A 16,315-nucleotide genomic window follows, 5' to 3' on the forward strand; every position below is an offset into this window, starting at 1 on the left:
CAATTAAAAATAAATAACTTGCCCTAAACAATATTTTCTATGTCTATGAAAACTATTTTATAAAACCTGGCACAAAGTATATTTTTATTGTTGAAGAAAGTCAATTAATTTATATTCTATTTTTGATCCAAACAAAAAAAAAAATACAGATTTAATCAAAACAAAAATTCTCATTTAAGAAATTTATTTTTAGTTTTCATAGACATAGAAAATATTGTTTAGGGCAAGTTATTTATTTTTCATTGGCTCAAGTTAAAAAAATATAGATATGAATCATTACCCTAAATGTTTTTAATTGGATGAATTTTTTTTTTGTGACTCTTTAAATTATTACTGCAATGCTGTGAAAGTAGGTCCCTTAAAATACACTGAAAAAATGTTTCATTCATCCAATTAAAAAAAATGTAAGGGCAAGTTATTTATTTTTCATTGGCTCAAGTTAAAAAAATATAGATATGAATCATTACCCTAAATGTTTTTAATTGGATGAATTTTTTTTTTGTGAAAATTTCCAAGTTAAATCTATATCAGTTGTTTTATTTTTCCAATTTGTTAAACTAGAAAATTAAGAAAAAAAGCAAACAAATAAAGGAACATTCATGCAATTTTCTGTTTTATTTTAATTCAATTCCAAATGTTAATTTAAAAACACAACACAACATGAATTTTTTATCTGATGTTTTTTTACATTTCCCCATAAAACATGAAAAAAACTGAATTTTAGGTGCTAACTCACCTTTTCCGAGGTTGAGCATTACCTGCTGAATAAAATATAAAGTGCTTTTCATACACTTAGTCCAGGTGCAGGGCATAAATCAGTCTGAAAAAATTGACATAGAAGGCCTGAGATAGGTCGGTTAATCCATTACAAAGTTTTCTTCCAAGATGATTTCCACTCTAGATGGGATTAGCTGTGGACTTGCTCGATCAACGCAGAGGATTCTTACTGGAGTCTGTCTTCTCAGCTGCATCCTAACAGAGGAAGAAACAGATCGATAAAGACATTATCAAGTCAGTTATATAATGCTGTTGTCAAATACTCAAGATCATATGCTGTGTTCACACCATGTTCTACATAGAGCTGTTCATGTCCTTGGACCGGGAACTGTGCGTTTCTATGGCAACAATATCCATGCCTAAATTAAAGGGATACTCCACCCCAAAATGAAAATTGTCATTAATCACATACCCCCATGTCGTTCCAAACCTGTAAAAGCTTCGTTCATCTTAGGAACACAATTGAAGATATTTTGGATGAAAACCGGGAGGGACTTGTGACTGTCCCATTGACTGCCTAGTAAATTACACTGTCAATGTCCAGAAAAGTATGAAAGACATCATCAGAATAGTCCATCTGCCATCAGTGGTTCAACAGAGGATTCTTACTGGAGTCTGTCTTCTCAGCTGCATCCTAACAGAGGAAGAAACAGATCGATAAAGACATTATCAAGTCAGTTATATAATGCTGTTGTCAAATACTCAAGATCATATGCTGTGTTCACACCATGTTCTACATAGAGCTGTTCATGTCCTTGGACCGGGAACTGTGCGTTTCTATGGCAACAATATCCATGCCTAAATTAAAGGGATACTCCACCCCAAAATGAAAATTGTCATTAATCACATACCCCCATGTCGTTCCAAACCTGTAAAAGCTTCGTTCATCTTAGGAACACAATTGAAGATATTTTGGATGAAAACCGGGAGGGACTTGTGACTGTCCCATTGACTGCCTAGTAAATTACACTGTCAATGTCCAGAAAAGTATGAAAGACATCATCAGAATAGTCCATCTGCCATCAGTGGTTCAACCGTAACGTTATGAAGCGACGAGAATACTTTTTGTATGCGAAGAAATCAAAAATAATGACTTTATTCAACAATTTGTCTCCGCTGTCTCTCTCCGTATCACCGTAGCGCCATTTTGGAGAATAACCGCTGAACACAGGCAGCTTACGCTCTTCTGTTTTCTGCGTGTATTTACACTTTGATTTGAACGAAAACAGCGCATCCGTGCAGCGCGGCTGACACAGAAGAGTGTAAGCTGCTTGCGTTCAGCGCATATTCTCCAAAATGACACTACGCATCCTTCTGGCACTGTCATTTGAAAGGCTATTGTTGGCTTAGGTCTGTTATTATAACCACAAAAAATATCATCTTAATACTTCTTTGTAAATTATTAGCCTATTTGAAGTATTAAAACCATGGCTAATTTTCGTAAGGGAACATGGAAACTTGGAGAGAATATTAGATTCGTTGGTTGTCTTTTTTCACGGGCTTAGTTGTCCATCAATTATTATCATTTGCATTCAGCCGCAAACATGAGGTGCGAGCCGTAGCGGGAATGGCGCGTCACAGGTTTTTTTTCAGTTTTTCTTTTTTAATAAATCTGCAAAAATGTCAACAATTCTGTGTTTTTCTGTCAATATGGGGTGCTGTGTGTACATTAATGAGGAAAAAAAATTAACTTAAATGATTTTAGCAAATGGCTGCAATATAACAAAGAGTGAAAAATGTAAGGGGGTCTGAATACTTTCCGTACCCACTGTATATATAAAAAAAATTTTTTTTTGAGCAACTGCGATGGTGCCCCCGGGAGTTGGTGCCCTACGCAAACTGCGTCCACAATTAGTCTGCAATTAACTTTTGTCTCCTAAGTAAACAGCCCTTTTATAGGCTACAGTGCGGTTATACAAAACTTAATTGTGATTATTTTTGTCATATGCAACAAACATACTGATCATACAGACTACCTACCTAGCACACTTGACAGATGCATTTTTTAATTTACAAGTAAAACAAAAGAAAACAAGAAAAAAGATTGGTATAGCCTATGTGACAACTGACAGATACTCGCATGATCTGAGGCTGATCATATGGAGACAAAATTCTGACCTGTACAATGAGAGAAATGTCTTATATCCTCTGCATGAGTGGGTGTGACTATTCTAACCAACCATGGCACCTGTCTGTTGATGTTCCATCAAGGGAAAATAAATTAATGTGTAATTTGTAGATCATTTATTACAATGCAGGTATATAATTCAGAATAACATTAATCATACATTTGTTAATAAAAATGCAACATTAAAATTCGTATTTTGGGGATAAAAACATCATCAGTAAGCAATGAGAGCTGTTTCCTTATGTACAGTCTGGCAGGAAATGTAACAAATATTTTCCTTTGCTAAGCAGGTCAATCACAGCTTCAGTGAAAGTTTAACTATAACCATTATACTATGTAAGAATGTAGGAAAAAAGTGACTACAACTGCTGATGCCAAAAAAAAACTAGTAGGACTAGTAGTTTCCATTTACATTTCTATAGTTTATAGGTCCGTTTTTAGATTTATTTATTTGTTTATAAGAATAAACTCACCTTTTTTTCTTATCACACTCACATTTCTCTGTTGTCAAATGAACCATTAAATTACTTACAAAGCGCTGAAATCTTATAACAATGGCACATAAAAAGTGCATAACATGTGAACAATTAAAAACAGCATATAACCTCTATGTGAGAAAAAAAATCTCTATATTTAAAAGGCAATGAGGCTGAAAAAATTATATGGCATCATATAACTATTATAGTGCTACATTGCCTTTTAAATATAAAGATTTTTTTTTCTTTTTCTCACATCTTCATCGACAAAGTATCAACAGCATGTTAATACCGTGCACAATTAATTAACATGGTTTAAATAAAGGCTTTAATTAGAGATGTCAGGAATGCAGTTAGTGCTCAACACATATCTCCAGCTCTCATAAAACTAAATCTGATTTAAGCCCGGTTTATAAAATATAAATTCTGAATGTATGCAATTAGTGCCAAGAATAATTAGTGCTAAATGCCAAAAAATTACACACAATTTTTTTAAAATGTTGATAAATGTCACAAAAGTAAGATAACCGCAGCTGCCAAATGAGATTAACCTTAATTAAAATACTGGCCTCACATCTAAAATATTCAAAATCAAAAGGGTAAAACATGGCAGCATCACACATGGCAGATAAGTTAGACATATTGTCGATAGTACATTTAGACTCTGTATGTACATTAAAACTAAAATTTAAAACAAAACAAAACCAGATATTCAGCAGACAAAGTTGAGTGTCTAAATATAAATCCATAAATATTGGAATGTGATAATATACATTATTTGCTTATGGTCATCAAAACACAATTTCATCTTGGAGTCATAAAAAGCATAGTTATTCCAGTTAGGAACAATATAAACTTACCTGATTTGCATTAATCAACAATTGAACAGTTTGCTGTTGGGAATAAACGAAATACTGTGTATAATTATACACAGATGAAGCATATAGTACAGGTGCATCTCAATAAATTAGAATGTCGTGGAAAAGTTAATTTATTTCAGTAATTCAACTCAAATTGTGAAACTCGTGTATTAAATAAATTCAATGCACACAGACTGAAGTAGTTCAAGTCTTTGGTTCTTTTAATTGTGATGATTTTGGCTCACATTTAACAAAAACCCACCAATTCACTATCTCAACAAATTAGAATATGGTGACATGCCAATCAGCTAATCAACTCAAAACACCTGCAAAGGTTTCCTGAGCCTTCAAAATGGTCTATCAGTTTGGTTCACTAGGCTACACAATCATGGGGAAGACTGCTGATCTGACAGTTGTCCAGAAGACAATCATTGACACCCTTCACAAGGAGGGTAAGCCACAAACATTCATTGCCAAAGAAGCTGGCTGTTCACAGAGTGCTGTATCCAAGCATGTTAACAGAAAGTTGAGTGGAAGGAAAAAGTGTGGAAGAAAAAGATGCACAACCAACCGAGAGAACCGCAGCCTTATGAGGATTGTCAAGCAAAATCGATTCAAGAATTTGAGTGAACTTCACAAGGAATGGACTGAGGCTGGGGTCAAGGCATCAAGAGCCACCACACACAGACGTGTCAAGGAATTTGGCTACAGTTGTCGTATTCCTCTTGTTAAGCCACTCCTGAACCACAGACAACGTCAGAGGCGTCTTACCTGGGCTAAGGAGAAGAAGAACTGGACTGTTGCCCAGTGGTCCAAAGTCCTCTTTTCAGATGAGAGCAAGTTTTGTATTTCATTTGGAAACTAAGGTCCTAGAGTCTGGAGGAAGGGTGGAGAAGCTCATATCCCAAGTTGCTTGAAGTCCAGTGTTACGTTTCCACAGTCTGTGATGATTTGGGGTGCAATGTCATCTGCTGGTGTTGGTCCATTGTGTTTTTTTAAAACCAACGTCACTGCACCCGTTTACCCAGAAATTTTGGAGCACTTCATGCTTCCTTCTGCTGACCAGCTTTTTGAAGATGCTGATTTCATTTTCCAGCAGGATTTGGCACCTGCCCACACTGCCAAAAGCACCAAAAGTTGGTTAAATGACCATGGTGTTGGTGTGCTTGACTGGCCAGCAAACTCACCAGACCTGAACCCCATAGAGAAGCTGTGGGGTATTGTCAAGAGAAAAATCAGAAACGAGACCAAAAAATGCAGATTAGCTGAAGGCCACTGTCAAAGAAACCTGGGCTTCCATACCACCTCAGCAGTGCCACAAACTGATCACAAAGCAAAAAGAGCCCCTACCAAGTATTGAGTGCATGTGCAGTAAATGAACATACTTTCCAAAAGGCCAACAATTCATTAAAAATGTTTATGAATACTTATGAAGTATTCTAATTTGTTGAGATAGTGAATTGGAGGGTTTTTGTTAAATGTGAGCCAAAATCATCACAATTAAAAGAACCAAAGACTTAAACTACTTCAGTCTGTGTGCATTTAATTTATTTAATACACGAGTTTCACAATTTGAGTTGAATTACTGAAATAAATGAACTTTTCCACGTCATTCTAATTTATTGAGATGCACCTGTATAAGTCTACTCATTAGATAGTGAATATTGTAGTTACAGATTGCTGACTTCTGATTTCTGGTCTAAACAATTGCTGACATGCTGACACTGAGGTTTTCCATTATGAAATCAGACCTGCTCTGATTTCCAACCACAGATGTCTCGTCTTGTTGCATGAAAACACTTCTCACTTAATCTAGATCAAGGTCAAGGTGTTCACACACACATTCAAAATGATGTGATGTATCAACCACATATTCTTTACATTCTCAATGTTCCATCGGGTAACACAAAGATATGCAATGTGATCAAGTGCAACTCTTTTTGCATTGACATTAACTTGAAATGTCCTGTGAAGGCATCAGTTTTACCATCTTTTTCCATTTTAGATTCACATCTAAAGCTGTTGTATAAAGGCACGGGGTGAATGTAAAATCAAGTGCTGCAATATTAACTGCAGTTGTCTGTGCAGTCCTGGGCTCGCTGGAAGACCTGGTACACACTGACTAAAGGGAACATCGCGAGTGCTCCAATAAGAGAGCCAGCCTGGATGAAGACTCCACACCAGAGCAAAGCTGCATGCCCTGCTTCATGAAGCAGAGTCCCAACTACAACCTTCAGGTAAGAGAACAAGCCAGTGAAGATAATCCAGGATATGATCTGAATGAAGAAAAATAACAGACTTCTGTTAAAAAATTAAACCTGATGCGAATTGTAATTTAATAGAATTATTTATATACTGTATTTATATATAATTTGTGTATTATTTGTGGTGACTGAGTGGGTGACTTTGTGATCAGAAATACATTTAAAAAAAAATTATAAATCAATAATTAAAGGAAAATAGGTCTATTGAGCATCATTGGCACGTTGTCATTTACCCTAGAAAATCTTTAATTATAAAAGACTTCCACTGCACACAACTACTAAAATAAAAGGATTTGATGACTCAAACACATTATGATTTTTTTTCTTTGAAATATTGCTATAATGATCCCTTTTCATAATATTTATCTTTCAAGCATCTTAACAATTATCTTAACTCTTTCTTTATCAGATCTTTAGAGATGATACGATAATGAAACAATGAAACGAGTGAATACGCTAAACAGTTGCTCCACTTTTGCATGTGGTAGCTCAGTGAAGTATTCAGCACTTTTAAAATTTTGAGAGATTCGTTCTTAGTTCCTCTCCCACTTAGTAATGACAGAGTTACTAACCACAAGAGCAATGCCAGATTGACTTCCTAAAAGTGGTGGACAGGGACTCAGCGCAGCCAAGGCCATGAGATAGGCAGCAAAAATACAGCCTCCCAGTGACATCATACCAAGACCAATGCTGGACCTATAATGAAACCATCAAATTCAATTCTAAAAATTCAACTCAATTAACAACACTTATACCACACAATAATATGACAAATTGTACATGAGCAGAATTTAAATCAGGGGTGTCCAAACTCCTGAGTGGTCCTGCAGGGCCGCTGTCCTGCAGAGATTAGCTTCAGTTTGCCTCGACACACCTGCCTGGAACTTATGCCTAGTAAGGCCTTGATTAGCTGGTTCAGGTGTGTTTAATTGGGGTTGGAGCTAAACTCTGCAGGACAGTGGCCCTCCAGGAGCAGGTTTGGACACCCCTGATTTAAAGTAACAGGACCACTAAGCATCAAGAACTTTAACTCACTTACCTAAGTAGGACAAACATGGCCACAAAGCAGACCAGAGGGTTTGCAATGTTGCCCAAGACGACAGAGAGGTGAAAGGTCATGGTGCCATAAGGCAGACAGGCGAAACTCTGCACGGATGGCAGCACACCGTTGGTCAAAGCATTGGATATTCCCAGCAACAGGAGCAGGTATATATTGCGTGATGTCCAAAAGGCCACAACAGGTGCCTGTTTTTCAACTTCAACTTGTTCCTCAGAAACTGGGGAATCTTCATTTTGTAAAGGTTGTGTCTCTTCCTCCGTTTTCACTGTTTCCTGCTCAGTCTTTTGAACTTCCTCTGCTGTAGTCAGAGTGACCACTCTGTATGTCAGAGCCAGGAAACAGAGGGCCGAAATTGCCAGCATCACAGACAAGAACCAGAAAAAGTTTTGGGCTGGGAAGTTTTCTTTGAGATAGTGGGGCTTTGTGCCGTTGGCCGTCTCACTGCACTCTAGTTTCCCTACACCCTGCCCCAAAGCAACCACACAGGGAAAGAGTGCACAAAGACCCTGTCCGAAAAAGAATGTCCGGATGTATTGTGGGGGGTAACGGAACATGAAGGGTAAGAAGGTGACGTTGGAAGTGCAGCAGACAAATGACAGGATAAAAGTAAGCAGCAGGAATGGGACAGATCTTGGCTCTCCAGCAACTGTGACCACCTGGGACCAAAAGAGAGCAAGAAACACAGCTGCAACCACCGCTAGCACTTGTATGATGTGGATGACCATGCGTTCATTCAGCCATCCTGGAGCAAAGTGGTGGGTTAAAGTCACAGCCACTGGACCCAAATTCCCAAATGCAATCAGCACTGAAAGATACGCTGGCAAGTTCCACTCTGTAAAGAAAGAACATGTTTTAAGTTCTACAATTATCATGATAAATACAGCATCTACTAGGTACAGCTGTGGCACGTTAAAGTTTTATTAAAACAAGTTAAAACACTTAAAACACTATTTACCTTCAGGTAGAACACCTACAACAACCGGCAACTCAACCCATAATGAGTTCACAGAGATCCATGAGCCCATTCCAAACAGGGCCACCAGAATATGTGTAACGATGGCATGATTCCACCATGCCATTTATATGTCTAAGAAAAGGGCACAGTTGAGTTAGAGCATCCATGATTTTAATAGGACAAAATAATAAACGTATTTCTTTTTTCTTTTGACTGTATTGAAGGAATAGAATAGTCCAAGTAAATGGCTTTCCTCATGCTAAACTGTGTCATCTGATATGGACTGAATTAAAACTTATAAACGTTAATGACTTCTCACTTTCTCAGTGATGATCATCCCTGAAATGCTTGTTCAACAGTCAGTGCTAAATTTTCAGTGTTCACTTATATACAGCAAAGAGATATAAAATGTACAGTATATAGCAAATATAAATGTAAAATATTAAAACATAAAAATCGGTTTAAAATATATGTATAGATACATATAAAAAGAATAATTGCTTTAATTAATTTCCTGTTTTATATTTAAAAATTTGCTCTGCGTAAATGAATAGTACTCCCCAAGCAACAGAGAAAAATGAGATGCTGCAGGCCTTTTGAACTGTTCGAAAGAAAAAGCCACATGTAACACTGGCTGAAAAAAGTGTGAAATGGAAAAATTAATTAAATATTGGACGGTAAATTATAATGGAAAAAAAAAAAAGTATGGATGGATGATTCTAAGGTCTGTACCATTTTAATAGCTTTAAGTGGAGGATTCTTTAATGAACAGAAAATTTAAAAACCATCATTTATTTAAAATATATGTATTTATAACATAAATGCTTTACTGTACTTTTTCTCAAATGAATGCATCCTTAGTGAATAAAAGGAAATTTAACAAAACATCAATTTCATAGTGATTCCGAACATTTATATAATATGTACGTATATACATATACATAAGATTATATAAATATATACTATATATGCAATAAAGTATGTAAAATAAATATAATGTAGTACATTATCAATAATTATTATTATTATTGGTAGTAGTAGCAGCATTGTTATTTAATAAAAGTCAGGACAAGTAGATTGCTACAAACATTTATTTTGTAATGCAACTTCTATAAAAAAAACAAATATTAAAGAAAACAATTAACTATTTTGATACTAATGAGTCTAGTCATCTCTTAGGTTTAAAGGGGTCATATGATGCTTTTTTAAAGATCATTATTTAGTGTATTTGGTGTAACAGAATATGTTGACATGCTTTAATGTTCAAAAAACACATTTTTAAAATGCTGTACATTATTGTAGGTCCTCTATGCCCCGCCTCTCTCAAACACTTAGTTTTCTACAAAGTCCCTCCTTCCGACAAGCGCAGTCTGCTCTGATTGGCCAGCTGACCCAGTGCATTGTGATTGGCCGAACACTGCAAGCACTCGTCGGAAATGTAACGCCCCTTACCATAATCGCGAGCTTCATCTTTCAAAATAAATGTAAAGACAGTAAATAACGTCATTAGTTTTACCATCAGTTCAAGCCCGAAAGGGGAACAGACACAGTAATGATGCAGTACACAAGCCGTGGTTAAGACAGCTGACTCCACTGTGATGTGACGCTGTCTCTCTCTCTCACACACACACGATGTGCAAAACTCCGCATTTGAACAGTCAATAGCAAATACTTAAACTTAACAAAACATACTTACAGTTGCTGATTCAGAAGCACCAGATTATCATAGCAAAGTCAGAATTACCTCCTCTCCTAGGTTCATGAAACGGTCGTCCATAAAATGCATTGCTGTTCTGTTGTAAGTGATCTTAAAGATTCCTAAATGCATCTACTTTCGGAAGGCCAAATAAAGTGCTTTTGCCTAGAAACACACAGCGTCTCCCTGACATGGCTGCTTCAACACTAACTGCGGTTACTGAAACCACGCCTTCTTTCTATTCCTGCACATGTGGGCGGCATTACGAAAATATTTCCACATAGGAATGTAGATATGTGGAGGCGTGTTAGAACGAGCCGTTTTAGGGGGGTGTGGCAGAGTCTTAACTTTGATAAAGAATATCTCTTTGGTCTTTGCAACTTCAGGGATCTTATCTATTCATGAACAGCTTGTAACACTCCGAAGAGAAAGGAAAACTTGAAATCGCATCATATGACCCCTTTAAGAGAACAAGCATGTTAGTAAGAGAACATCTGAGAACAAAGATCTTTACCATATGTGAGAAAAAACAACAACAACAAGAAACTAATGCAAATAGCATGTATTCAACATTTTCATCAGTTTAAAAAAACAATCAGAGAAATTCCAAGTTCTCCCTCTAACAAGGGCCAAAAACCTTTGTTTTCTTTATATCAATACTGCTCCTTTGTTGCGATTGCTGACCAGTGGCTGTGCTTTGGGGATCTGGGGATGATGGTTAGGTCGGGGTCTCTTGAATCTCAGTGTGATCAAGCACATTTTCAGATGGTGATGTAATTATAACTCTCTCATTTGGCAAGACATCCTTCAGAGTAGAAACCATGTCATTCAAAGATAACCATTTGTGATTTAGCTTTTTGTCTCTGGAACCCAAGATGCTCTTTTGGTAGTTCAGCTCACAGCAAATGACCTCACGTATATGTGCATCGCTTGCACCTTCTAGTTTTGTGAGCAATCGTTCAACGTCTTGCTTGCTTTTACATGGGCCTCCATATTTTGAAACTGTTCCAACAATAATTTTCCTATAAATGTGATCCTGAGCTTTTTGCTTTAGTCTAGACACCTTCATTTTTTTTGCGGCATTGAGATTAGCTCCGTCAAAGATGGAGTAGTGTTTTTGAATGGTTTTGGCAGGGGATAATGTGACTGCTGCTGATTTAGGTTCATCTGTTGTAATTCGGGAAGCAGGTTCTTGTTCTGCATTTTCGGAAGCGGACCCCTCAGTCTGACCAAGTGTTTTATCAGGCCTGTTCTTCTCATAAGGGTATGCATGACCAAAGGGGTACTCACCCATCAGCTGTGAAAATGTGCAGTTTGCCATTTGAACGGCTATATCTGTAGGCAGATCTTTGCAGTGTTTGCCACCAGGTAAGAAATCTTTAAGATTGTCCTCTAGTACAGCTGCGAGGGCTTTCATCATCCTCTGTAAACAAGTTTTTATCAGAGTACCGAACTGGTTCTCTGCATTATCACGGCAAAATCTGAACACTCCTTTGAAAGTCCCCTCTTGCATTGGAACCTGTAAGAATACATTCACAAAGGCTTCTGGTTGCAAAAGGCAACTTGCATCTTGCGACCATTCCAAGAGCTTTTCGTACAGGCAAAGGATGTATCTACTGAAAAGAGGATATTCCCCATCACTTTTCAGAAGCTGCCAAAAGGGTCCCAAGACTTTAAGGTAGATAACAGCAATCACACAGACGAGGGCCTGCAAAGCCTCATCGTTTGCATCAGCATTGACGCTCTCCAACAGGATATTCGAGTCGTCGTTCAGAAGCTGCAAGTCAGATACAAACAAAGCAACATCTTCATGATGTTGAATGAGTCCAGCAGCTGCTTCAAAGTAGTTAATGACACAATTTGACCTATAAATAGGCAGTCTGGAAGGGTTTTTTCTTTCGAGGCAAAAAGCAAGCCAGTGCCTGCGGTAATTTGGGTTGGTCTCCTTGCTTGGACATAACATTTCAGAAGCCATGTGAATGTAACGGGTCACAGCGCTCTCATCGAAGTTGACAAAACTCTGAAATCTGGGGTGCTTGTCACGTCCGCGGTTCTCGCCTGTGGTGTTCATGATATCTTTTTCGAATGACATCATTTGCTGTTCAATTACATCAATGAGTTCAAAAAGGAATTGGCAGATGTAATGCAGGAAATTCAAAGGTGACACTAGTGAATGGGTGCTTCCTTTGACTTTGTCATCGAGGGTTCTTAGGTTAGCATCTTCCTTCAGCATTGCAGAGAAGTGATTTTGCAGCAGATCCATTGAAACCACCTTAGCAGCTTCGTTCTTTCCTCCATACATGACTGCAATCTTTTGCCAAGACAGCACAGAGATATCAAGAAGCGTTACATTGTCACCCATGTCAGTTCTTGGGTCTTCTTCCACATCTTCCAGTGACCGTATTGGTGTTTGATGACTCTGTGATCCCTGTTCCCTTTTTACACTGAATGGTGTAACATGGGGCATTTGCTTGGGTACATGCTGATTTTTCAGAGTCACATCTGTCTGTGAAATACGGAAGGGTTCATCTTCCTCCTTGACCACAGAGATAGGTTTATGCCTGGAAATGCGCCTTTTCTTCCTCAGATGTGCTTTGATCATTGCCACCCTCCTGTATTCAATATCATCAGCATCAGCTTCAGGAGCAAGATCAAATGGACTCTGAAGAAACTCATCCAGCAATCCACGGCTCCTCTTTCGGCTCCTCTGATTGTTGCGGTACTGTATTCTGAAGGTTTTGAGACTTGACCGTAGGAGCCTATAGGCTCGTTGGATCTTGCCATCACTACAAAATAAAGGCTCAAAGTTACGAATCCAGGACACCAAGACGACAGGGTCTAATTTCTCTCGTGAAATAAAATTAGTCAATTCGAGAACTAGACCGTTTGTGAGACCAGTTAATTTTGCACGATCAGAAAAGTCTGACATTTCAAGTAAATCTCTCCTTCCGATTCCGATACTATCACATATAGGTCCAACAAATTCAAAGTTGACATCCGACTCAAGAAAGTTCTGCCTGGCATCTCCGGTTAAGCTTAAAGCTGTTGTGGTGTTTCTTTCAATCAAGCTTCGGAAATCAGCAGACTGAAACATTGGGATAATCTTTTGGAGCCACTGAATTAAATCAACCCATGAAATTTCTTGCTCCTCTCTCATCAGCCCAATCTGAACCAACATGCGGATTTTCCAGGGCTTTTCATCCAGCTCCAACAGGTCTCCATAATGAGCACCAAGGAAGTCGTCAACAAGCTTGGAGTAAAAATCATCCTCTGAAAGACATAGTTTTCAAATGTAAGAAAGAAGATACTTTTTAAAAAGCTGTTTGTTTTGCTAGTGGTTGACCGATATATCACCATGGCCGATATATCTGCATTTTTCAAATATCGGCATCAGCCGATAAGTTTTTCTGTTTGGCCGATGTGTTCGTGGCGGGACTTTTATTTTGACGGCGCTGAGAATGGCAGCGCTTGAACACACAGTGCTCACATTCTCCCTCTTGTTTGCTGTCATCATTAACAGTTCTGTCCACGGACAGAAGTATGTCTAATAATCAAATAGAACTGTTAAACAAAGTAAAAAAAGTATTATTTGCTTTTGTATTATTAGTAATAGAAAGGCAAACATTATAATACTTTCTCGTTTTCCGTCAGCATTCCGCAAATATGCATTTACATAATTTAAACAAATCTTTGACTAATGAACATCTACTTTCAAAAACCTTGCAAACTTAGTTGAATCCAGTTGTGAGATCTTATGAAGTGTGCATTTGTATCCTGCATGATCGCGTGTGTGAAGTGTGCATTTGTATCCTGCATGATCGCGTGTGCCCTGCGTGACGGTCGGTCCGTGTGAATTGAATGCGGACAGGAGGAGAGTTCAGCTTCAGTGAGACGCGCGATCGACAAACTGTAAACTCGTGATTTTAAATGATGCTGCGCTTCATGCTTTTGCCCAATGTCATATTCATGTCATTTTCACTGTGTGCTGTATGTAAAATGAGTGTTACCTTGGCTTTATTTGAAAAAAATGTGATTCCCAATGCACACAATCCTCCCAGAATACTGAGTGCCCTGTTGGTTACAGTGTTTATTTCCTTTTTAATTATATTTTTATTAAATTTTTGTTTATTTGTGAAAAATACTAATATATTGGCCATCGGCCACCCTGCTTTCCAAGATATCGGCATCGACTGTCAAAAAAACAATATCGGTTGACCACTAATTGTAAGTCATTGAAAACAAAACAAAAAAAATAGTACTCACCGAGCTCAGCAGCAATGGTCTTAGCACTCGCACTAGAGGAACCAAAGTCTTGCAGGTCGTCCATAGTTGAACATCAAAGTGGCTTGGCTTGTTTTTAAACCATTTGGTGGATGCTTTCAAATAAAGGCCAGATAAATGTTTTAGTAATAACGACCAGAGGATGGTAGTCCACAGCTGATCTTAACCATGCAACAAAAAGTGATCCCTCAGGTTATTTTTTATCACGTTACAACTGGTGTACTTGCCTAAGACTGAAGTTTTCTTATTGGTATTACAGGTTTATAATCATTTTCAACTTAAAAATAATCATCTCATCTTCTGCTTCTTCAGTCTTTAGATTTACAAGACACATTTTTGGGTATACATTACATTATTAAAGTTAGTTTCCTTAAAAGTACACCATGGTAAGTTTATGGCAAAATATAACAATCGATTCTGACAAATATAAATAATAAATACAATACTCTACAACTGTGGTAGCTTGGAATTAGCTAATGCTGTAATCAGAAAGGAAATTACAATGACACCTTTCATACACTTTTTAAAGGTTATCCTATATTAATTAATCACCTTAATTTTACAGTCGTGATAATATTTACAGTAACTATGGTTTCTGTGGTTTCCTTGATATATTGAGGGTTATGAATTATGTAAGTGTTATGATTACTTGCTGCGAATGTCACAAAATGAATGAATAGAATTAATGTGAAAGAATGGTGCAAAAGGTCAGTTGCATCACTGCTATCTTTAGGCTACTGATATAAATCAAGGTCATATATTCTGTCAAATGGTCAAGTTATTTGTTCGTTATCCTTGAGCAATCAGGGAACAAGATGTTGACGCCATTTGCGCACGCGGTTGATTTTGTAGGAAGGTGTTGTCTTATCGACTTCTTGCTATTATTGACTAAATATCTAGTTTGGTCGTTTTGGTTTTACTGTTTGGAAAATAAAACTGGATCACTAGGGCTGAAAACAAAAGCATAACGTTCCATTTTCATTCTTCGTGGTTTGTTCTCTCTAGCGTGCGAGAATCCGTCAGCCCGCAGTATCGTGAAGTTTGCAAACATGCCGTCTGTGTTGAATTGCTTTTACTGTGGGACATGACCCTTGAGGTTTAAACAATGTTATGTAGCAAACATATTTAAAACTCAAATAAGCATACAAACGTAAATATTGCCGTTGATGTAAATACATGAATATGTTTAAGTGTGAAATCTCAAAATGTACTCACCGCCTTGTTGTTCAGCTGCAGTAATCTTTGCTGTGTAGTAAATGTAAGCTAGGCGTGCTGTGCAGCGTTTTTGAACCCTTTGCAATGTGCAGAAAGAGTCGGGGATTCCGATTCAGCAATAATTTGCATAAAAAAACTGAGGAACGTCCACTCTACATCATGGACTTCTGTGTTGAGACACGTGAGCATCTGAGGAGTCTTTGATTGGATATACTCCTTGTATTGTTTTTTTGATATAACGGCTATGCTAGTCCACCTCGCTTCAGCGAATCAGTTACATACAAAGAGCCGGTTCATAACGGTTCAGTGATTCTTTTGCGTCATTACGTAATTGCGTAATCACATCGACCGGTGTTACGAGATTTTAACACATTTGGGGCAAGTTCAAGCTCAAACCGGTGCGTAACGTTTTGCTACGGTTTCCGGTTTGAACGACATGTTTCCTGGAAACGGTGTGCAACGGGGTTTGAGATGCGTTTTCTCTTGTTTGGTGGGTGTGTCACATATCAGCCCAATCAGCAGCAGCATGTGTATAAACCATGCGGTATTAAAGAGACAGCTCGCACAATGTAATTAACATCCAAATAAATTCACAAGAGCAAG

The 16,315-nt window shown here is 37.7% G+C and overlaps 1 protein-coding gene across 3 annotated transcripts; it reads right to left on the reverse strand.

Annotated features, from left to right (window-relative positions):
- Positions 1–5,879: 5,879 nt before the first annotated feature.
- On the reverse strand, positions 5,880–16,072 carry LOC107563698 (solute carrier family 52, riboflavin transporter, member 2-like). 3 transcript variants are annotated; one of them, XM_016248647.1, is made up of 5 exons: positions 15,713–16,072; positions 8,521–8,652; positions 7,545–8,397; positions 7,078–7,201; positions 5,880–6,517 (listed from the first exon to the last, which is right to left on the reverse strand). In XM_016248647.1, exons 2-5 carry the CDS (start codon positions 8,642–8,644, stop codon positions 6,308–6,310), a joined length of 1,311 nt encoding a protein of 436 aa, XP_016104133.1. In that variant the 5' UTR covers positions 8,645–8,652; positions 15,713–16,072; the 3' UTR covers positions 5,880–6,307. The 3 variants fall into 3 exon arrangements, with proteins under 3 accessions (XP_016104133.1, XP_016104132.1, XP_016104131.1); XM_016248646.1 differs by lacking the exon at positions 15,713–16,072 and adding an exon at positions 14,480–14,561; XM_016248645.1 differs by lacking the exons at positions 5,880–6,517; positions 7,078–7,201; positions 7,545–8,397; positions 8,521–8,652 and adding exons at positions 10,639–13,486; positions 14,480–14,592.
- Positions 16,073–16,315: the final 243 nt, after the last annotated feature.

This window comes from Sinocyclocheilus grahami, unplaced genomic scaffold (genome assembly GCF_001515645.1).
Source record: "Sinocyclocheilus grahami isolate Dianchi unplaced genomic scaffold, SAMN03320097.WGS_v1.1 scaffold887.1, whole genome shotgun sequence".
In the NCBI taxonomy this organism is placed as follows: Eukaryota; Metazoa; Chordata; class Actinopteri; order Cypriniformes; family Cyprinidae; genus Sinocyclocheilus; species Sinocyclocheilus grahami.